The sequence below is a fragment of the Callospermophilus lateralis genome, chromosome 10 (genome assembly GCF_048772815.1).
Source record: "Callospermophilus lateralis isolate mCalLat2 chromosome 10, mCalLat2.hap1, whole genome shotgun sequence".
In the NCBI taxonomy this organism is placed as follows: Eukaryota; Metazoa; Chordata; class Mammalia; order Rodentia; family Sciuridae; genus Callospermophilus; species Callospermophilus lateralis.
In genome coordinates, this window is record NC_135314.1 from 85,269,631 (window position 1) to 85,292,342 (window position 22,712).

At 34.2% G+C, this 22,712-nt stretch overlaps 1 protein-coding gene across 2 annotated transcripts in view; it reads left to right on the plus strand.

Annotated features, from left to right (window-relative positions):
* The first annotated feature begins 201 nt into the window (after positions 1-201).
* Positions 202-22,712, plus strand: part of Ccdc39 (coiled-coil domain 39 molecular ruler complex subunit) — a 60,085-nt gene continuing 37,574 nt past the window's right edge. For both annotated transcript variants that reach the window (XM_076868579.2, XM_076868580.2), the window contains exons 1-7: positions 202-291; positions 12,398-12,517; positions 14,376-14,522; positions 17,052-17,210; positions 18,032-18,124; positions 18,222-18,350; positions 21,820-22,011. In XM_076868579.2, the coding sequence (XP_076724694.1) occupies positions 202-291; positions 12,398-12,517; positions 14,376-14,522; positions 17,052-17,210; positions 18,032-18,124; positions 18,222-18,350; positions 21,820-22,011 (930 nt within the window). The remainder of the gene's footprint in view (positions 292-12,397; positions 12,518-14,375; positions 14,523-17,051; positions 17,211-18,031; positions 18,125-18,221; positions 18,351-21,819; positions 22,012-22,712) is intronic.

The following is a 22,712-nucleotide window of genomic DNA, read 5'->3' on the forward strand; positions in this document are numbered from 1 at the left end:
TTCAAGGCAGGAAGTCCCACCCCCGGGTCTGAGCGCTTCCGGTTTGGTAACTAAGGGCGCCGTACCGTTGCTAGGGCTCGGGTGGCAACTTTGCCTGAGCTTCAGCACAACGCGGGCGCTGCTCACTCGCTGTACCCGAGCGCAGGTTTTTGTTTTGCTGTGTGTGTGTGTGGTGTGTGGGGGGTTCCCTGTCCGTTTGCCATGAGCAGCGAGTTCCTGGAGGAGCTGCATTGGGAGGATGGGTTTGCCATCCCAGTGGCGAACGAAGAGAACAAGGTCCTGGAGGATCAGGTGAGGACCAGGTGAAGGCGACCCGCAGGAAGAAGGGAGGGTCTGTTGGCGGGTCCTCTGGTGGGCAGCGCTACCGTGGACGTTTTATTTCTCTCCTCATCTCACCGGTTCTGTCTAACGCTCGCCCGTGCCATCTTCTTCCTCCCTCACCCAGCCTGTCCTTTTCGGCTATTGTTAAGCATTCAATTTTTTTTAATTGAAACAGTAATTGACATCTTGGGGTTATAAAACCCGAGTGGCTATTCATTTCCTCCCTCCTGCTCTACGAATTCATTGCAAGCCTCCTGGGCAGGAAAGGAAAGACTGGTTCCCATGCCCGCTTTTTCCTTCTTTGAAATTAAGCGCTACTTAGAGAGGGATTCCTGAGGTTGGCCCAGCAACAGTTATTTGAGCATGTTTATATACAAAACACGTTTGGTTGACATCTCTTTATGAGCCTCTGCTTATGATATTTAAAGTGACTGACAGTGACTCAAGATGTTTTCAAGAGGGATAGTTCAACAAGAATGTAAAAACATGAAGTGCAGAAATTTCAAGTGGGGATCAAGTTGTCACAGTATGACAAAATATTTTACGTTGTAAGGACGAACTTAGACCAACTCCAGTTCTTAGCACTTGTTTTTAAAGAATTGCAGCTGTCTCAACAAACTTTTAAAAACATTTAGCAGTCAGTCTTAAGTTCCTGGGTATGGTGATGTTTTGTGTAGAAGAGAATCCAAGAAATACTCATGATGCTTATGCAACTTTACAAGATAGAAAATTTTCTCTCCTTTGACAAATGAAAATGAAAATCCCTAAAGCTATCCATTGAAAAGAATGGAAAACACTTTTCAGAATATTCTGTCTTATTTACCCAATTTAGAAGGCTGCTTCATTTCTTTCTTTATCTAAGAAAGACAACATTAGGAAATGTAAGAGATCTGGCACTGAATATTGAGAAATAAGAAGTATCTAGTCCCGGGTTCAGGTCCTATTTACTCACCCTGAACCTGTTTCATCTTCTCTAAAATAGAGGTAAATAAAAATAACTACCTTATATTATTGTTATAAGACTCATAATGTAGGTTAAATGTAAGTTTTTAGTGTTATTGTTATATCTGTATCACAAGATTGTGTGTACATAGACTTTTTTTGAGAGAGAGAGAAAATTTTTTAATATTTATTTTTTAGTTTTCAGTGGACACAACATCTTTAAAAAAAAAAAACTTTATATGGTGCTGAGGATTGAACCCAGCGCCCTGCGCATGCCAGGCGAGCACACTACTGCTTGAGCCACATCCCCAGCCCAACATAGACTTTTATTAGCTGCTTAAAAATTATAGAGCAGGAAAAAAGAAAAATGAGGTTAATAATTGTTTCACCCGAATAAACTCTGACATCAATAAAGCAATTCTTTAAGATATTCAATATAAATGTACAGGCATAAAATATAAGATATCACTTCCCAGAAGCACCTACTGGTGACTGTAGAAGTGACTATCATAACATTGAATAAACATTTCAGACATTTGCTACACAACTATACAGAAAGAAGAAAAATGAAATCCTATTACATGTGACTTTTTAACACAAAATATTAATTTTAGCATTGAGAGAAGAAAAAGAAGAATTTTTGAATTTAGGTATTGCTTGATTGCAAGAGATACTGATTGCTAAAAATTCCTCTAAGAAAAACTACTTAAAAATTAAACAGCTTAATTACTGTTTTTTAAAAAACTGTTTTAATTATAGACAGTACTGATTAACTCCCTGCTTTAAATTTTTTTTAAATTCTCATTTGTTATATGACAGTGGAATGCATTACAATTCGTATTACACATATAGAGCACAATTTTCATATCTCTGATTGTACGCAAAGTATATTCACACCATTGTGTCTTCATACATGTAGTTTAGATAATGGTGTCCATCTCATTCCACCATCATTTCTAACACCATGCCCCCTTCCATCCCTTCCCACCCTTTTACCCTATCTAGAGAGTTCAGTCTATTCCTCCCATTCTCCCCGTCCCTACCCAAGTATGAATCAGCCTCCTTTTATCAGAGAAAAAAGGCATTTGATTTTTGGTGATTGGCTAACTTCATTTAGCATTATCTTCTCCAACTCCATCCATTTACCTGCAAATACCATAATTGTATTCTCTTTTATTGCTGAGTAATATTCCATTGTGTATATATACCATTTTTAAATCCATTCATCTACTGAAGGACATCTAAGTTGGTTCCACAGTTTAGCTATTATGAATTGTGCTGCTATAAACATTGATGTGGCTGTGTTCCTGTAGGATGCTGTTTTTAAGTCCTTTGGGTGTAGACCGAGGAGAAGGATAGCAGGGTCAAATGGTGGTTCCATACCCATTTTTCTAAGGAATCTCCGTACTGCTTTCCATATTGGCTGCACCAATTTGCAGTTCCACTAGCAATGTATGTGCCTTTCCCCCCTATCCTCACCAACACTTATTGTTGTTTGTATTCTTAATAGCTGCAATTCTGACTGGAGTGAGATGAAATTTTAGAGCAGTTTTGATTTGCATTTCTCTAATTGCTAGAGAGGATGAGCATTTTTTTTCATATATTTGTTGATCGATTGAATATCATCCTCTGAGAAGTGTCTGTTCATGTCGTTGGCCCATTTGTTGATTGGGTTGTTTTTTTTTTTTCAGTGCTTAGCTATTTGAGTTCTTTATATACCCTACAGATGAGTGCTCCATCTGATGTGTAAGGGGTAAAAATTTTCTCCCAAGCTGTAGAATCTTTATTCACTTCACAGATTGTTTCTTTTGCTGAGAAGAAACTTTTTAGTTTGAATCCATCTTATTGATTCTTGATTTTAATTCTTGTGCTATAAAACTCTTATTAAGGAAGTTGGGGTCTAATCTGACATGATGGAGATTAGGGACTACTTTTTCTTCTATTAGATGCAGGGTTTCTGGTTTAATTCCTAGGTCCTTGATCAACTTTGAGTTGAGTTTTGTGCATGGTGAGAGGCAGGGGTTTAATTTCATTTTGTTGCATATGGATTTCCAGTTTTCTCAGCACCATTTGTTGAAGAGGCTATATTTTCTCCAATGTATGTTTTTGACACCTTTGTCTAATATAAAATAATTCTAATTATGTGGGTTAGTCTTTGTGTCTTCTATTCTGTACCATTGCTCTACCAGTCTATTTTGGTACCAATATCATGCTGTTTTTGTTACTATTGCTCTGTAGTGTAGTTTAAGGTTTGTTATAGTGATGCCATCTACTTCATTCTTCCTGATAAGGATTGCTTTAGCTATACTGGATCTCTTATTTTTCCAGATGAATTTCATGACTGTTTGTTTTATTTCTATGAGGAATGCCATTGGGATTTTGATTGGAATTGCATTAAATATGTATAGTGCTTTTGGTAGCATGGTCATTTTGATAATATTAATTCTGCCTATCCAAGAGCAAAGTAGATCTTTCTATCTTCTATGGTCTTCTTTTTTTCTTTAGGGTTCCTATAGTTTTATTGTACAGGTCTTTCACCTCTTTTGTTAAGTTGATTCCCAAGTATTTTATTTTTTTTTTTTTGAGGCTATTTTAAATGGGGTAGTTTTCCTTTCAGAGGATTTGTCACTGATATACAGAAATGCCTTTGATTTATGGGCATTGATTTTATATCCTGTTATTTTGCTGAATTCATTTATTAGTTCTAGCAGTTATCTGGTGGAATTTTTTGGATCTTCTAGGTATAGAATAATATCATCAGCAAATAGTACTAATTTAACTTCTTCTTTTCGTATCTGTATTCCTTTAATTTCTTTCATCTGTCTAATTGCTCTGGCCAGTATTTCTAGAACTCTGTTAAATAGAATTGGTGAAAGAGGGCATCCCTGTCTTGTTCCAGTTTTTAGAGGGAATGCCCTAAATTTTTCTCCATTTAAAAAGATGTTGGCCTGGGGGTTAGCATAGATAGCCTTTACGATGTTGAGATATGTTCCTGTTCTCCCTAATTTTTCTAGTGTTTTGAACATAAAGCTGTGCTATATTTTGTCAGTGCTTTTTTCTGTATCTATTGAGATGATCATATGATTCTTATCTTTAAGTCTATTGATGTGATGCATTACATTTATTGATTTCCGAATGTTGAACCAACTTTGCATCCCTGGGATGGATCCCACTTGATGGCGGTGCACGATCTTTCTGATATGTTTTTGTATGTGATTTGCCAGAATTTTATTGAGAATTTTTGCATGTATGTTCATTAGAGATATTGGCCTGAAGTTTTCTTTCTTTGATGTGTCTTTGCCTGATTTTGGAATCAGGATGATATTGGCTTAATAGAATGAGTTTGGAAGTGCTGCCTCTTTTTCTATTTTCTGAAATAAATTGAAGAGAATTGGTATTAGTTCTTCTTTAAAGGTCTTGTAGAACTTGGCTGTGTATCCATCTGGTTCTGGGCTTTTCTTGGTTGGTAGGCTTCTGATGGTGTCTTCTATTTCACTGCTTGATATTGGTCTGTTTAAATTGTGTATATCATCCTGATTCAATTTGGGAAAATCATATGACTTAAGAAATTTGTCAATGCCTTTGATATTTTCTATTTTTTGGAGTACAAGTTTTCAAATAATTTCAAAGTATCTTCTGAATTTCTATAGTATCTGTTGTGATGTTACCTTTTTCATCATGTATGTAAGTAATTTGAATTTTTGCTCTCCTTCTCTTCATTAGTGTAGCTAATGGTCTGTCAATTTTATTTATTTTTTTCAAAGAACTAAATTTTTGTTTTGTCAATTTTTCAATTGTTTCTTTTATTTCAATTTCATTGATTTCAGCTTTCTTTTAATTATTTTCTGTCTTCTACTGTTTTTGGTCTTGTTTTGTTCTTTTTCTAGGGCTTTTAGATGTAATGTTAGGTTATTTATTTGTTGACTTTTTCTTCTTTCTCATCTTCATTTCTTCATGCAATGAACTTTTCTCTTAGTACTGCCTTCATAGTGTCCCAAAGATGTTGATATGTTGTGTCAGTGTTCTCATTTACCTCTAAAAGTTTTTTAATCTCCTCCTTGATGTCTTTTGCAAACCATTGTTCTTTCAGTATATATTATTTAGTCTGCAGGTATTAGACTAATTTTTATTTTTTATCTTGTCATTGATTTCTAATTTCATTCCATTATGATCTGATAAAACACAGGGTAGTATCTCTATATTTTTGTATTTGCTAAGAGTTTCTTTGTGGCATATTATATAGTCTATTTTAGAGAAGGATCCATGTGCTGCTGAGAATAAACTGTATCCACTTATTGAAGGATGAAATATTCTATATATGTCAGTTAAGTCTAAGTTATTGATTGTATTATTGAGTTCTATAGTTTTTTGTTCAGCTTTTGTTGGAAGATCTATCCAGTGGAGAGAAAGATGTGTTAAGGTTACCCAAGATTATTGTGTTGTGGTCAATTTGACTCTTGAACTTGAGAAGAATTTGTTTGATGAACATAGATGCTCCATTGTTGGGGGCATATATATTTTTAATTGTTATGTCTTATTGGTGTATGGTTCCCTTGAGCAGTGTGAAATGTCCTTCTTTATCCCCTTTGATTAACTTTAGCTTGAAGTCTACTTTATTTGATATGAGGATGGAACTCTGCTTGCTTCCACAGTCCATGTGAGTGGTATGATTTTCCCAACCCTTCACCTTCACTATGTAGATTTCTTTATCTATGAGTCTCTTGGAGGCAGCATATTGTTGGGTCTTTTTTTTTTAAAAAAAAAATCCATTATGCTAGTCTATGTCTTTTGATTGTTGCGTTTAAGCCATTAACATCAGTGTTATTATTGAGACATGATTTGTATTTCCAGCCATTTTAATTTATTTTTGTCATTTAACTTGACTTGTTTTCTCCTTTTATTAGTTTTTCCTTTAGTGTAACACCTCCCTATACTGATTTTCATTGTTGTTTTTCATTTCTTCTTCATGGAATATTTTGCCAAGGATGTTTTGTAGTCCCGGTTTTATAGCTGTAAATTCTTTTAACTTTTGTTTGTCATGGAAGGTTTTTATTTTATCATCAAATCTAAAGCATGATTTTGCTGGATACAAGATTCTTTGTTGGCATCCATTTTCTTTCAGAGCTTGATGTAAGTTATTCTAGGATCTTCTAGCTTTCAGGGTCTGGTTTGAAAAACCTGCAGTTATCCTAATTGTTTTCCCCCATATGTAATCTGATTCCTTTCTATCATGGCTTTTAATATTCTTTCCTTATTCTGTGTGTTGGGCACTTTCATTACAATGTGCCTTGGTGTGTATCTGCTGTGATTTTATACATTTGGCATCCTGTAAGCTTCTTGAATTTGTTTTTCCAAATTATTATTCATGTTTGGAAAGTTTTCTGATATTATTTCATTGAAAAGATTGTTCATTCCTTTGGTTTGGAATCTATGCCTTCCTCTACCCCAATAACTCTTAAATTCAGTCTTTTTATGCTATCTCATATTTCTAGAATGTTCTGCTCATGGTTTCTTACCATTTTTACTATGTAGTCTGCATTCTTTTCAAGATTATATATTTTGTCTTCATTGTCTGAGGTCCTGTCTTCCAAGTGGTCTACTCTGTTGGTGATGCTTTCAGTTTGACTTTTAATTTGGTTTATTGTTTCTTTCATTTCAAGGATTTCTGTTTTTTTTTAAGAACCTCTATCTCCCTATTGAAAAAATCTTTTGCTTGTTGTATTTGTTTATGTAACTCTTTGTCAAAATGATCTTTTGCTGCCTGTATTTGCTCTCTTATATCATCCTTTAATTCACAGACTATTTAATCATGTACATCCTGAACTCCTTCTTTGTAGTTTCTTCTGCTGTGCTAGTCATGGATTTGTCTGGGGAACTTTCTTCCCTTGTCTTTTCATGTTTATTGTGTGTGTTCCCTTCTAGGTTTATAGTGCTCCTTTAGGGTTCTAATACCTCTCATTTTGTGAGGAAGAACAATGTTAACAGATCTCAATATGAACAATGTTAACATATCCCAATATAAACAATGTACCACCTATAAACAATTCATTGCTATTAAGATGTTTACAATTTCGTTACAATGTACAGAAATGTTGAATTTGATTATTATCTGTAATATAATCAGTAGGTTTGTAAAAGGGTTTACAGTTTCTGACGTTTGACAATGAACTGGGGGTGGAGGTGTAGGATGATATGCTGAGGAGGCAGGATGTGTGGATATAGAGTTAGTATTTCTTAGGGAGTGTCAAAGAAATCTCATGAAGAGAGTTAGTAGCAGGAGAATAGACAGGAAGTAATTTGGGGTAGACAAGTAAGTGGAAAGACAGTGGAGTACATAAAACAAATACACATATGTATTAAGAAAAATAAAGGATGTTAAGATAGTAAAAATTGGAGGAAAAAAGAAAAAAAAAGGCATATACTACACAGGTAAAATATACTATTCAGATATCCCAGTCTCAAAACCCTAATTCATGCAAAGTACTTGGTTTCACATATGTTGGGGATGTGAGGGTGGGAGAATAGAGGGGGAGAAGAAAAGGAGAAAAATAAAAGTCTTGAAGAAAGAAACCTGGATTATTAATTGGTTTTGGTTGGAGATCAGTATCTTTCCTGCTTCCCTTCTCATCTGATAAGGTGGGGTTGGCTGTTGTTAGCTGGTATCTCCGCCCTCATGATGGTGAAGGTAACCAGGATGGGAAGATTGGTCCTGGTGTAGGGTACCTGAAAGTGAGGTGTGACACCTGCCAGTCCTGGAGGGAGACTGCACCTCAAGGGTCTATTTTGGGTCCATTCTTATGACTTGAGCCCCTGGTTCTATCTCCCTATCTTGCCTGAAGATTTCCCAGTTCCTGGTGTCTCTGTTAGTCTCCAAACTGTTGCACCCTCTCCCTCTCCCTTAGTAGTTCTCAATTAAGGGACCGCTCTCACTGGGGCTCCCATGGGCGGTGCCCTGGTCACACTGTGCACCTGTTTCACTGAGAGCTGTTTTGTGTTGGCAGTTACTGTGCTGGGTTATGGGCCGCTGTGGGGGAGTGGGTTTGAAAATCAGGTACCTGGCCAGCTGGAATTCCAATCTGGGAGCTGCCCCCACCAAAAATGGCCAGGAAGGTGACCCAAGATGGAGGCGGGCCACTTCCAGCGCCAGGGTGTCCAGTATGGATGGGGGGAGCCGGGCAGTGGCGTTGTGCGATGTGTTCAGAGATGAGCTCTGTGATGTTCAGAGTTGGGCTTTTGGCTGTCTTCAGAGCCTGTAGGATGTTCCCAGGTGCAGGCAGACTACTGCGTGTAGGGGACTATGGCAATAGCTGCTGAGTTGCAAGATGGAGGTGAAGGGGGAGCCCCATCTTGGTAGATGAAGGTCCACAGGGGAATGGCAGCAGGAGTTCCTGTGGGTGGGTAGCAGCTCAGTGTCCTGCGTGGGAGCGGAGTGGCTTCTGGGAGTTCTGCATCAGTGCTGATTTGGTGATCCCACTAAGGCACTAGGGAAGCCCTGCGTGGGCTAGTAGGGATTTGGGTGTGGGGAGCCTGGAGCCCTGTGGGGACATGGCGCTGATGATTTCTGCAAGTGAGCAACTGTATAGGGGTCCTTTATCGCTCTCAGAGAAGCAGTATTCCTACTAGTTGAGACCTGGGTCACGGAGCAACACAGAATACTGCCTCCCTCTGGCCCACCATCTTGGATCCTCTCTAACTTCCTGCTTTTTAAGGTAAAGAAATTAGTACTCTTACATTTTTTTTTTTTTTTTTTACATTTTGTCTTGGAGCATTAAAGATCACAGTTTTATTATTATTATTCTAATTTGTTATACATGACAGCAGAATGCATTACAGTTCATATTATACATATACAACACAATTTTTCATATCTCTGGTTGTGCACAAATTAGAGTCACACTGTTCATGTCTTCATGCATGTACTTAGGTAATGATGTCCACCTCATTCCACTGTCTTTCCTACCCCCAGACCCCTCCCTAACCCTTACTTCCCTTTGTTCTATCTGGAGTTTGTCTAACACTCCCACGCTCCCCACCAACTCCATTATGAATCAACATTTGTATATCACAGAAAACATTTGGCATTTGTTTTTTTTTGTGGTTGGCAAACTTCACTTAGCATTATATTCCAGTTTTATTATTTTTATATCATCAAGGTTTATTTTATTTGTATTCAATCCAATACCATTATCACAAGTTTTTAGTCTTAGTTTATATTTAAATCAACTTATTGATCCTCACTGAAGCCACTTTTACACCATTTATCTTTTCTTGAATCAAACCAACCTACCTTCCTTCCTTCCTTCCTTCCTTCTTTCCTTCCTTCCCTCCCTCCCAGGTCCTGGTGCATGCCAAGCAGATGTTCTGTCACTGAGTCACATCCTCAGCCCTTAAATCTTTCATTTTGATTCATCTTATCCTCAAATGGTTGTACTGTGCTTTTAGTTCCCAGTTGTTAAATTGGGAATTCCTCTACTGGATGGAAGCTCAATTTCCTAGGTCACATACCTTTTTTTTTTTTTTTTTTTTTGTATTATTTCCTTAATTTGATAGAATACTTTCTTGTGTTCTCTAAAGAAGGGTCTATGGGAGGTAAACAGTCTGAGTCTTGAAATTCCAGGAAACATCTTTATTTGCCATCACTTTTGATGGTAGTTTTGCTGGGCAGAAGATTCTAGGTCAGAAATAATTTTTTTCTTAGAATTTGGAATGAATTGTCCTTTTATCTTCTAATAGTATTGTTGGTGAAATCAGTTATTGTTCAGCTGTCCATTTCTTTGTAGTTTATTTTAAAAAGAATTTTTGAAAGTGTTTAAAAGTTTATCTTTCCACATCATGCCTTATTTTGGCAACTATATTGATCAATTATATTTTAAGTTTCTTTGTTGCTTTTTTTGTAGCACTATGGTTTTGTTTTAGGGGTACAACATAATTTCCAGTTTCTCTGTTTGTGTTCATTTATATCTCTTTGTGTAGGTATGCGGGTTTAGTTCTTATCTTGTGTTCTTTGGGATCCAGTTTATGTTTCCATCCTCCAATGTTGTAAACTTTTCAACAAATATCTGAAAATCCTTATATATCCTTTTATATTTAAGAAAGAAATAGTAAAGTTTGGGATCTTGTTGGGAAAGGGTTTGTTTAATGGGTACAGATTTTCACTAAGGTAGATGAAAAATTTCAGGAGATAATGACTATAATGGGTGGCACAATAGTACAAATGTTTTTAATGCCACAGAACTATACACTTAAAAAATAGTTAAGATGGCAATTTTTTTTGTGTTTTATATTTTTGTGTTTCATATATATGTATATGTATATAGATATATATCTCCTAAAATGCTATACAAATAGAAATTTTATAGTTCACATTCTCTGCAAGTCAATAGAATTTATAATAAATATTTAAAAATTATTTTTAGATTTTTGGATCAAATAATTAAAAATAATCCTCTATCTTAAATTTTTAAGCCATATGTATTCCTGGATGGATCTTATATGGAAGAGAAATTGAAAGGAAAAATCATGTTTTAGAAAACAGTGCAAGAAGACTGTGTCACCCCAGATTGATGGGAAACTGCAAAAATCTTACTCAGAGAAAATGTATAGCCTTACCTGCCTTCATTATTAAGTCAATAAGACAAGAAGAAACTAAAAACTCATTTAAATAAATTCAAAGAACAGCAAAGTAAACAAAAGAGTCAAAATCAATGAAACAACTAACATAAATACTATGCATATAAAATCAATAAAATATTGTGACAATAATACTAAAAACTAATTTTATATGTAAGTTTAATTAAGTATGTAGGATTTAAATGAGTAAATTAATATTTTTTCTTCCTTAGATAAAAATTCTAATATTTTCTTTTGCCTATCAGTGGATTGTGTTGTATGCCCCTGTGAGGTACCACATACCTTGGGGACTATAGCTCAAGTCTATAAGGAAATGTATTTGTGCTTTGTTTAACCTTTATACACTTTGAGATGTGACATATTCTAATGGTTTGGAGAATCTATCTTGTAATCTCCCAAAGGTTTATTTTGTTTGTTTAATATTTGTACCATTTTGTTTTTTATTAGGGGTTCTAATTGAAAGGCAAATAAAATATATTAAGAAAAGGTTCTAAGCAGCCAAGACCTAGTCTGTTAATCTTTGAGGTTGGAAAAGGAGTTCGGAGAGAAGCAGCCGTATGTGGTGTATAGCCACTATTCAAATTCATAGTTTCTGTTCTGTGTTTTTGTTGTCTTATTAGCATGCTATTATTCACTTAAGACTTCTTGTGTTTTAATTATGGAATAGAATCTCATTTTTGCCTTACTTCTATATGAAAAATACATTTTAAAAGTGGATCCTGCTACTGCCATAAGTCTAAGAAAGATTCTGTTCTATGTAATATGTTCTGCTTTATATTTAAAATGTCAGTAGATTTTAGCAGTTCATATGGAAAATTTAAAGAAGCAAAGTGTTATGTACTGAATGTACAAAATTTGTATGGTCAAGTTTTAACCCCCCGTTTGATGGTGTTTGGAGGTAGAGCCTTTGGGAGCTAATTAAATCATGGGAATGGAGCCTTCATTGTTGAGATTAGTACCCTGTATAAGAAGAGAAAAGAGAGAGATGATCTTTCTGCCATGTGAGGACACAGCAAGAAGGCATCTCTCTGCAGAGTAGGAAGAGGGTCCTCATGAGGAACCAAATTGGCCAGCACCTTGATCTTAGCTTCCCACTCTTTACAACTGTGAGGAATAATTTTTTATTGCCTAAATTAATCAGTCTATGGTATTTTTGTTATCATTAGCCAAACTAAGATGCAAAGTAAGTGAAGATATAATTTTCTTTAGATTTTAGGGATTTAAAGGTGATAAAACTTTATGTAAGTATGTATGTATGTATGTATGTATGCAGTGCTAGGGGTCCTACCCAGGGTCTTGTACATGCTAGGCAATTGTTCTACCCCTGAGCTACGTCTTCAGCTGCAAAGAATCAGGAAGGGCTTTTAAAGTAAATTATATATATATTTTTGGAGGTGCTAGGATTCAAACCCATGGTTTCATGCCTGCTAGGCAAGTGCACTGTCACTGAATTATACTACCAATTAATAAGACTTTGGTTAATCATGACATTTATCATTTACAGTTATCAAAGCTGCAGAATGAAAGATCAAGGTTGCAAGATCAGCTACGTGACTATGAAGATCGAATTAATGCTATGACTTCTCACTTCAAAGATGTTAAGCAAGAGTTATCATTTATACAGGTATAGTAATATTGAAAGTTATGTTGATTATGTCATATATAGTCATGGAACAAATATTTCATGGTGTATTTGTGTCTGTGATTTTATTTGAATTTGATATAGGAAACTTTAAAATAATTAAAATATTGGGAAAATAACTTGAATCTGAAAGTATATTTTAAAAAAAGGCTTTGGGGGAATTAACTCTGGTACCAGTTTTAAACAAAAGTTGATTCATACGAAAGGAGAAATCATCATTCAGATAAATGAATATAATATTAAGTAGCAGGTTAATATGAGAAGAATACCATGATGACAATGAGAAATTAAGGCTGTAAGCAGAAATAGGGATAATATAATACATAATAGATTTTCAGTTTCTTTTTTTTTTAGTTTTTCAGCATAGCCAACGGGGATCATTTTGAATGGAGGCCAATAGTCCACACTTTAGTGGTTGCTACCGTATCATGGTATTTCATTGTTCAAGAATTGAAATTTTAATAATATTGATATGCAAAAGTTAAATTATATTCAGGAGACCTAAGCTCTCTGGGGAGGGCATAATTAATTTTTAGAAGTATATAAAATAAAATTAAAACGTGAAGTAATTAACTAGACTTCTGCTTTATGAACAATGTATTTAACTTTAGAAACATATTTCCTGATGATACCCAGAAAAGCAGATAGCTCTGCATATCAGCGTTGGAGAGTTTACAAACTTCTTTTCCAAACTAATTTTTTTCCAAATCTAATAATAATTTTTCTGAGAAAAAATATGAAACTCTTAAAAGTGAACAAAGCCATGTGTTTCTTTTTTTTTTTTTTTTTGGTGGGGGGTGCGGTGCTGGGGGCCAGAATACTGGGGATTGAACTCAGAAGCACTCAATCACTGAGCCATATCTTCAGCCCTATTTTGTATTTTAATTAGAGACAGAGTTTCACTGGGTTAGTTGCTTAGTGCCTTGCTGTTGCTGAGGCTGGCTTTGTACTCTAGATCCTCCTCCTCAGCCTCCCAAGCCACTGGGATTACAGGCTTGCCTGGCCAAAGCCATGTTTTTAAAAACAATTTATATTCAATATAAATAAGTTATTCCTGGCTTACAAATTTCATTAGAATGTTACCTTTAAAAACAATAGTCAGGATTCTCGAATCCTGTTATGCTTGAGTAGTAATCAATAAACTTTGAAATTAACTAATGAGTTGGGGATTTGGAAGACAGAGATTCTTCATAGGTATATCTTATAATAATCATTAAACTCAGACTAAATAGATAAACTAAATAGAAGCAAAATGTGATAATTTTCCTATAACACAATATATAGCTTTAATATTAAATTAATTTTGAGTATTAATTTCAAAGTACTACTAGATAAATGGTTAAGAAATGTTCATTCTTTAAATAAAATAATACAAGGGCATGATTATTTACTAATGTATTCTGGGAAATAATGCTCAATGTTTAAATAATTATTTTAAAATTATTTCTGTTAGAATATGTGATCAATTCAATATAAACATTACATTTCCCAATTATTATTAAGTTGGTATTTCTTACTGATAGATAAGTAATAAGTCATAGTTTTTAAATCTCACCTTATAAAGTTTTGTTTTTTTTAGTTTTTCTAGATCAACATAATATATTAAAACTATTGACAATATTTTCTCCCACCAGTTCACTGACTAATTTTCTTACAACTAGTAAGCTGCCAAAGTACATTATAATAACAGTATAAAGTGGTGTAGGTTTCAGAAAACCAGAGTTTATAATACTTAATCTAAGCATTTTGTGGGAACTGTTTTTTTGTCTAATGGATTATTATAAACATTTCATAATTGTTAACATTTAAAAGTATTTCTATTTTGTGTATCATTCTGTAGTCTCTTTACAAAGCCAGGGAACATGAGATTGAAAGTGAAGAGCATTTTAAGGCCATTGCCCAAAGAGAACTGGGACGAGTGAAGGATGAGATCCGTCGACTAGAAAATGAGATGGCTACAATACAGGAAAGAAAAAGTGATAAGGAAGTATGTATTGAAGTGCTACTTAAAAATTTGTGCTACTGTACCTTCTCTCTCATCAAAGGAACCTTGATTTTTGTTTGTGTGTAAAGAAGGCATTCATTAGTTTCTTGGCATTTACTTATATTGTTTTTTGGACAACAAAAGGGCATGGAGATATGATTGAATAAAATAATGCTACATTATTACATTTTCCTCATTATTCATTCACCAGCTATGTATTGAGAGTCTGTGCAAAGTATCACACTGGCTGCCTGTTATAATATAATAGGCATGGTTTATATGCAAGTGCTAAATTTTTAACAGCTGTATCACTCTAGGTTTGAATTTCATTTACAATTCTTACCTTTTGTATTAATTTGTCAGCTTTGTGACTCTAATATTAAGCTACTTTAACCTTTCTCTTTTCTTTAGCTTCTAGTTACTTGAGTTAGGAGCTCTTTCCAAATTTTGATTCTTTTCTTTATATATGCATGTACATATGGAAATATACACATACAAATTTTGTTATAACTTTATAATGTATTTGTATATGTAATATCATTCATATCAATTTGTATTTCTATATTATTCTGTTTTATGAATATAGGTTATGACTAAATTTAAAATATTAAATATTTTTTAGCTCCCTTACTATATTTGATTCTGCTGGAGTACTTCAAGAGACTTCCAAGTATGATTGGAAATGGGGCTGACAGGAACTGTGGTTTTAGTTAACATATCAAACACATTTTTACCTAAGACTGTGTATACATTTGGGGTGGCTTTGGTGGAGTGACTGAGGAGATTGCTGTCAGGAATCTACCCCCCCCAATTTTTTTTTAATTTGTTCTTTTTAGATATATATGACAGTCGAGTGTATTTTGACGTATTATACACACACGGAGTATAACGTATTCTAATTAGGATCCTATTCTTGTGGTTGTACACCATGTGGAGTTTCACTGGTTATGTATTCATATATGAACATAGAAAAGTTATGTCCAATTCATTCCACTGTCGTTCCTATTCCTATCCCTGCTGTCTTCCCTTCATTCCTCTTTGTCTAATCCAATGAACTTCTGTTCTTCCCTCCCCCTCCCCTTATTGTGTGTTGGCATTCACATATCAGAGAGAACATTTGGCCTTTGATTTTTTGGAACTGGCTTATTTCACTTAACATGATAGTCTCCAGTTTTATCCATTTCCAGCAAATGCCATAATCTCATTCTTCTTTATGGCTGAATAATATTCCATTGTGTGTGTGTGTGTGTGTATCACATTTTTTATGCATCCATCTGTTGAATCTGTTGAAATGCTCCATAGCTTTGCTATTGTGAATTGAGCTGCTATAAATATTGATATGGTTGAGTCACTGTAGTATGCTTATTTTTAAGTCCTTTGGCTGTATACCAATGAGTGGGATAAATGGGTCAAATGGTGGTTCCATTCCAAGTTTTATGAGGAATTTCCAGACTGCTTTCCATAATGGTTGTTCTAATTTGTAGTCCCACCAGCAATGTAAACCATTTCCCCCACATCCTCACCAACATTTATTGTTACTTTTATTCTTGACCATTGCCATTCTGACTGGAGTGAGATGGGCTCTCAGTGTAGTTTTGATTTGCATTTCTCTAGTTGCTAGAAATGTTGAATATTTTTTCGAAATGTTGAATATTTTTTCATCTATTAATTGACCATTCATATTTTTTCTTCTGTAAAATATCTGTTCATTTTCTTCCCATTTATTGATTGAGTTTTTTATATTAAGTTTTTTGAATTCTTTGTATATCCTGGAGATAAATGCTCTATCAAATGTGCATATGATAAGGATTTTCTCCCATTCTGTAGGCTCTCTCTTCACATTCTTGATTGTTTCCTTTGCTGTGAAGAAGCCTTTTAGTTTGATACCATCCCATTTATTGATTATTGATTTTACTTCATATGCTTTAGGAATATTGTTGAGGAAATTAGTTCCTAAGCTGACATGATGGAGAGTTGGTCCTACATTTTCTTCTATTAGGTGCAGGGTTTCTGGTCTAATACCTAGGTCCTTGATCCACTCTGAGTTGAGTTTTGTGAAGGTTGACAGGGGTTCAATTTCATTCTGCTACATATGGATCTCTGGTTTCCCCAGCACCATTTGTCGAAGAGGTCATCTTTTCTCTAATGAATGTTTATGGTGCCTTTGTCTATTATGAGATAACTGTATTTATGTGGATTTGTCTCTGTATCTTCTATTCTGTTCTATTGGTCTTCATGTCTGTTTTTCTGCCAATAAGATGCTGTTTGAAAAACTTTTTCAAGAGACTTCTGGCTCAACTACTGTTCTCGACTTAGTGTAATTTTCCATTTTATGACTTCTGTATTTTATGACTAAAAAAATTAAAATATGTGTATGATGGTTTTGTGGTGAAATGTGACATTATGAATATCTGGAAGATGGGGGCAGAATTTCTGCTTAATATGTTCTGTTGTATACAATATTATGTTTTATTTTAGTTTGTATAGTGAATAACATTTTATAATCTCCCTTTTACATTCCTTGGAAATAAGAATGGCATATTTAAAGCTACTCAAAAATTGGACGGTTTGAAATGTCAAATGAATTGGGACCAGCAAGCCTTGGAGACCTGGTTAGAAGAATCAGCTCATAAAGATAGTGATGCCCTCACTCTTCAGAAATATGCACAACAAGATGATAATAAAATTAGGGTAAGAAATTATAAATTGTAATTGTCAATTTGTCTCTAAATCTGTAGTATGTCAATCTTCCTTCCTTCCTTCCCTTCTTTCTTGCCTACGATTGTATTTACTGATTTTTAAAGCAGGACCAGAGACTCCATTTTGTATCTAGTAAAGCAAAATATTCTCTCCATACCAAAAAAAAAATGACTATACTTAAATAACCAAAAATTTTGCTGGCAATTTTATAGATCCTTTGATAGTTTTATAGATTCTTCTTTGATCAACTGGGGATCCATGGATGTCAGGTTAAGACTATCTTGGTTTAGAAGGATTCTTGAGAGCATTTCAGAACATAAAGTCTTATACTAGAACTTTTTATTGACATTTTACCTATTGTAATTAAAATATAGTTTGAATATTATATTTTTTGCTATTTGTGAATATAGTGCTATTGTTTGATATTGTTATCATAACCATCACTTAAATTCCGCTTATATCTGGTGATATTAACAAAGGTAGTATTATAAAACATGCTATTTTCTAGTAGGCTTAATATCAAATATATTATGTTAAGTAGTTTAAAATGTCTGAATATAATTTAATCTTTTTTTATTTAAGAAGTATTAAGATTCATTTTAGAAATTATTGAATATTCATGAAGCTATATGCAAATAGTTTAGCCCTTTGGGGTTAAAAGATAAGGAAAATGTATACTATTTTATAGTTGGTTTAGATATCAAATAATGCATAATATTGTGTAAAAGTAGTTAGCATTGGGTATAGTATCTAATAGCTTTTAAATTAATAAAATGATAATAACGAATATTTTGCATGAAACCACATCTTAGGCCTTGACTCTGCAATTAGAAAGACTGACTTTGGAATCTAATCAGAGAAGAAAGATTCTTGACAATGAACTTGTGGAGACTCTAAGTGCACAGGTTGGTTTAATAAAGGTTTTTATTTCTTTTTTTTTCAAGGTGATGTTTACAAAAGCACTTAAATTCACATAAATGTTCTTTGCTCTCTAATTGACAGTTAGAATTGGATAAAGCAGCACAAGATTTTCGTAATATTCACAATGAAAGACAAGAACTCATTCAACAGTGGGAGAACACAATAGAACAGATGCAGAGAAGGGATCAAGACATAGATGACTGCGCCTTGGTAAAGTAGTTTAGTTCTTGTAATGTTCAGCTGTATTTGTCTCTTTTGTATTTAACTCATTATTTTAAATGTAAATCACAGTGTTATTTGGAAGTCACTTTTGCAGCAGGATTCAATAATTTTGATGTTTTTCAAAGCTGACTCTATCAATTAGAAATGTGATTTTATGAATATTATTTTCTTATAGTATTATAATCCATGAAGGCTGAATCTTGCCATCTATGAATTGTGTAACAAATATTACTTACTCAAAGATTCAGTAAAACCAAGACCCTGACTTACTCATGATGTCCATGGTGCCTTAGATTTAACATATGTGCGGTTATAGGTGTAGGGAAATGAGTCTTGGTAAATAACCAAGATATAAATGAAGGAGACTCAGACAAGAAACTTAGATGGTTATAAGGTTTAACTTTGGTACTGGGATTGAACTCAGGGGCACTCGACCACTGAGAAATATCCCTAGACCTATTTTGTATTTTATTTAGGGACAGGGTCTTACTGAGTTGCTTAGCACCTCACTTTTTGCTGAGGCTGGCTTTGAATTTGTGATCCTCCTGCCTCAGCCTCCTGAGCCTCTGGGATTACATTGGATTACAGGTGTGTGCCACCATGCCTGGCTAGGTTAAACTTTTTAAATTGGGGTGCCAATAATGATGTAGAAGGGGAGAAGGATGGCACAATGGTAATATAGAGCTAGTATTATCACTTGTTACTTTCAGAGGTAATTTAGGAGAACACTATTGGGAAAGAAATAAGGAATGAAGTATTGGTAAGTAAAAATGGGAGGATTAGGAGGAGTTGGGAAGGAGAAGAAATCAAGGAGGAGAGAAGGAGGTTTAGAAGATGTGTTTCAGAATTCCATTATAAAACTATTCCAAAAAAAGGACAGCAGCCAAGGCCACTGGGAGTTTAGAATTCTGATTACTTGTGATTTGTGTATTTTAAATTTCTGTAAGAGAGCAATGTTTTATTGGTTAATGGGCTATGTTTTTCTAGGAGGAATACATGAGAACCAATTATACTAGAGGTCCTCTTAATTTTTAGTGTAGATATTGTTATTTATTTTTTAACTTCTTTCTACTTTCAAAATCAAGTCCTGTCTGTCACCCCTTACATTATAGGTCCACAATCAGCATTCTCAAACCACTCCATGGCTAAATTGACTTAGCCCATTGATTTGGCAATAGTAGCTATCTGATCATAATAAAAGTGGGTTCTTAGTTTCACATTGACATCTCTGATTGGGTTGTCAGAGACTAGGAAGGGTGCCAAGTGGTGGTTTCTTTAGGCAGTGATACACTTCTAAATGTTTTTTATAACTGTTCTCTGAGAAGAAAACAAGATAAAAATAAACACAAAACCTCCTGGTTTAAGTATTTCTGATTTCTATGGTATAACTACTTCTATACCAACATGAGTCTTCTGAATACAGAGTAGAGTAGAGATGTGTAAAATCAATTTTTGTGAGTCAACAAGAGCTGCTTCATACTGCTGTAGCATTTAGACTGGATAGGTTAGGTTTTTCTATGTCTATCCTGTTAGGCTTTTTATCTAGGATTGACAAAAAAACAGATTAACAGGAGAAAAGCATACATATTTTATTTACAAATACAGGGAAGCCCAAACAAGAAAAATACTCAAAAGATGTGGCAAGACCTAAGTGCTTATATACTAAGTTGAACAAAGAATTGCAATTTTGGAAAAGTAAATAGGATGGCAAAGATTAGTTTGACGAGATTTGTATATCTAGATTTCTCTTGGCCTTGACTCCTTGTCTCTGGTGATGTGAATGTCTTTCTCCTGCAGTAGATGGGCACCTTTCATATAGAATTTTTGCCTTTTGCTTTCAAGGGGAAAAAGAAGAGTACCCTTCTTGGGATCTGTAGTGTTTCAAGTGCCTTTAACTCAAAATGGTCAATAAACTGAAGTAGGATTGTTTGGGGTGGTGACATATTTTGATCTTCTGCAACTGAAATTGTATTCTTTCGTCTCTTTTCAAACAAAACTTGTCTTTTTAGTGACACCTTAGCAGGAGTCTGGCCAAAAAATTCTGAAATTGGCTTCTTAAGAGAAACAGTATTTAGAAAAGAAAAAAATTTCTATAGTGTGGTTTTATTCTAAGGTAGAAATGTTGGTATAAGCAACATATTTTCACTTATAAGCATCACCCATATGAAAACATAAATAGCACTGTTGAGAAATATAATGTTGAAGTAGGCTTAAAGCATTTGCCTAAGTGTTAGAAAAATTAATGTAATGCAGAAAACTTTAAGAATGATCATTGGAAATGTTTAAACATAGGAAGTTCTGCTATGTCTTTTGTTTGAATGAGCCCAATAATTATATAGAATGTTATAGAATGTTTTTGTTATAGAGAACATATAGGAATACTACATTAAACAAATTTAAAACATCTTATTAAAAGTACATTAAATGTCAGATATGCATCAATTTAATATGCAAGTGTGTACAAATATGATGTGTAACATTAAAAAACTTACTGATTTCAGAATACATATATCCTCCCCCAGTTTCCTAGGATTAGTTATTTGGTAGGTTCCCATTTGGTAAACATAAAAGAAATACATTAGGGTAATTTTTCCTTTTAATTAATCAAATCTATTGCCATCAGAGTCACTTGTAAAAAGCTCATCTGATCTTTTTTTTCCCCAGGTTTAAAATGTTCTTTGTTCCGCAGTGCTTAAAAAGTTGACCCTCTTTAAAATGGCATTTGATTTTACACAATTGTGGTCTAAGTTCTACCTTTCCAGTCTTATTCCTTGCATCTATATCTTGTTCTTAATCTATTCCCTTCTCTTTTCTGCCCTCCCACCCTGCACTCTAATCACTTTAGAATATTTATGCATCTCCATGCACTGTCATAGGCCTGACTTAAATGATGCCTCTTGAGTCATATCTTCTATTGACTCCTCTGGGGTAGAATCCATCATCTCCTTGTTCTCATACTTATTTTGTCCACATTTCAGTTATACTTTATGTATTCCATTTGCTATTGTATATTTAAGATCAGCAAAAGATGCGAGTGAAGATCTTCCTTTACAAACAAATAATTAAAATGTTATTTTTGAAAGATGAAAAATACTGATCTATAAAATATTTGGAAAAATTTATTAAAATACAAGTTTCTATGTGAAAAATAGTTAATATTATAATCTTTTTAGGTGCTACCCTTCATATGTAAAGTCCCAATTGTTTTTCTTTCTTTAACAAAGTTCCAAAAAGATAAAATAGAGACCTTTAGCTGTATGAGTTTATAGATATTAGTGTATGACATATTAGTATTTTGTTCATATAAGAGACTCTTTTATTCATATAAAAGTATCTCTTAAAATGTTTTTTGTTAAATAAATGCTGAATATAATAATGGAAAAAATAAAAATGAAGTTCCTTTTAGTTTTGTTATATTAAATAAATATTTAAGTGAACACATTTGTTTCAATCCTAGGCATTAATGAAGGTAAAGCAGGAAACAAGAGAAAAGGAAAATATGGTCAAAGAAAAGATTAAGTTTTTGGAAAGTGAGATTGGAAATAATGCAGAATATGAAAAAAGAATTTCTGCTGCTGAGCGTAAAGTTTTTAAATGTAGAATGGAGTATCAACACCATGAAACTAGCAGAAGTCAGCTGAAGGATGAGGTATGTCAACTACAAGATGGGTTTGTGTGTTCATGACAACATTACTATAAGATAGCATAAAGCCTTTCCTTGGTTTAAGGAACTATCTTCTAGTTCTTCTTGCTACATTTCTTTTATAAAATTTCTACGGTGCTCCCATTGAGCCCCAGAATGCTGAGGTACCTGGGAGGGCTCTCCTGATGGAGTTGTGCAGTGCCCAATCTGCTCGCCACATATGGTGTTCTGTAAGGGACCTGAAGACAAATAGTTTCTGAGGATCTAGATGGAAATTGTAGTGGCAAGGTAACAGGCAAATGTGAAAATGAATATTAACATATAGTTATGGGTGATAATGTGAGGTGTCTTTCCATTGCTACAAATGTATGTGTAATTTTAACTCTAAAATTCGACTGGAGATACCTGGTTAAGTTCACTGAGTATTATTTTGGTCTGGTAGGCTAATGTAGAATGATATTTTGATTTAGTAGTAGACTAATGTGGGGATAAAGAAACAGAATTAGAGGACAAAACTTCTCAGGCATACATGTCAACTAGACTATTCTCTGTGGAGAACAGCCCTTTGTTAGCAAGAGAGGATCTTTAGAATATTTCTGTATTGGGTCATATCATCTGAAATTACCAGTCTTGAAGTAGAAAATTGGAATATTATAAATATTATAGACCATTTTATTCTATAAGCTATTATCATTTTTATCTCTGAT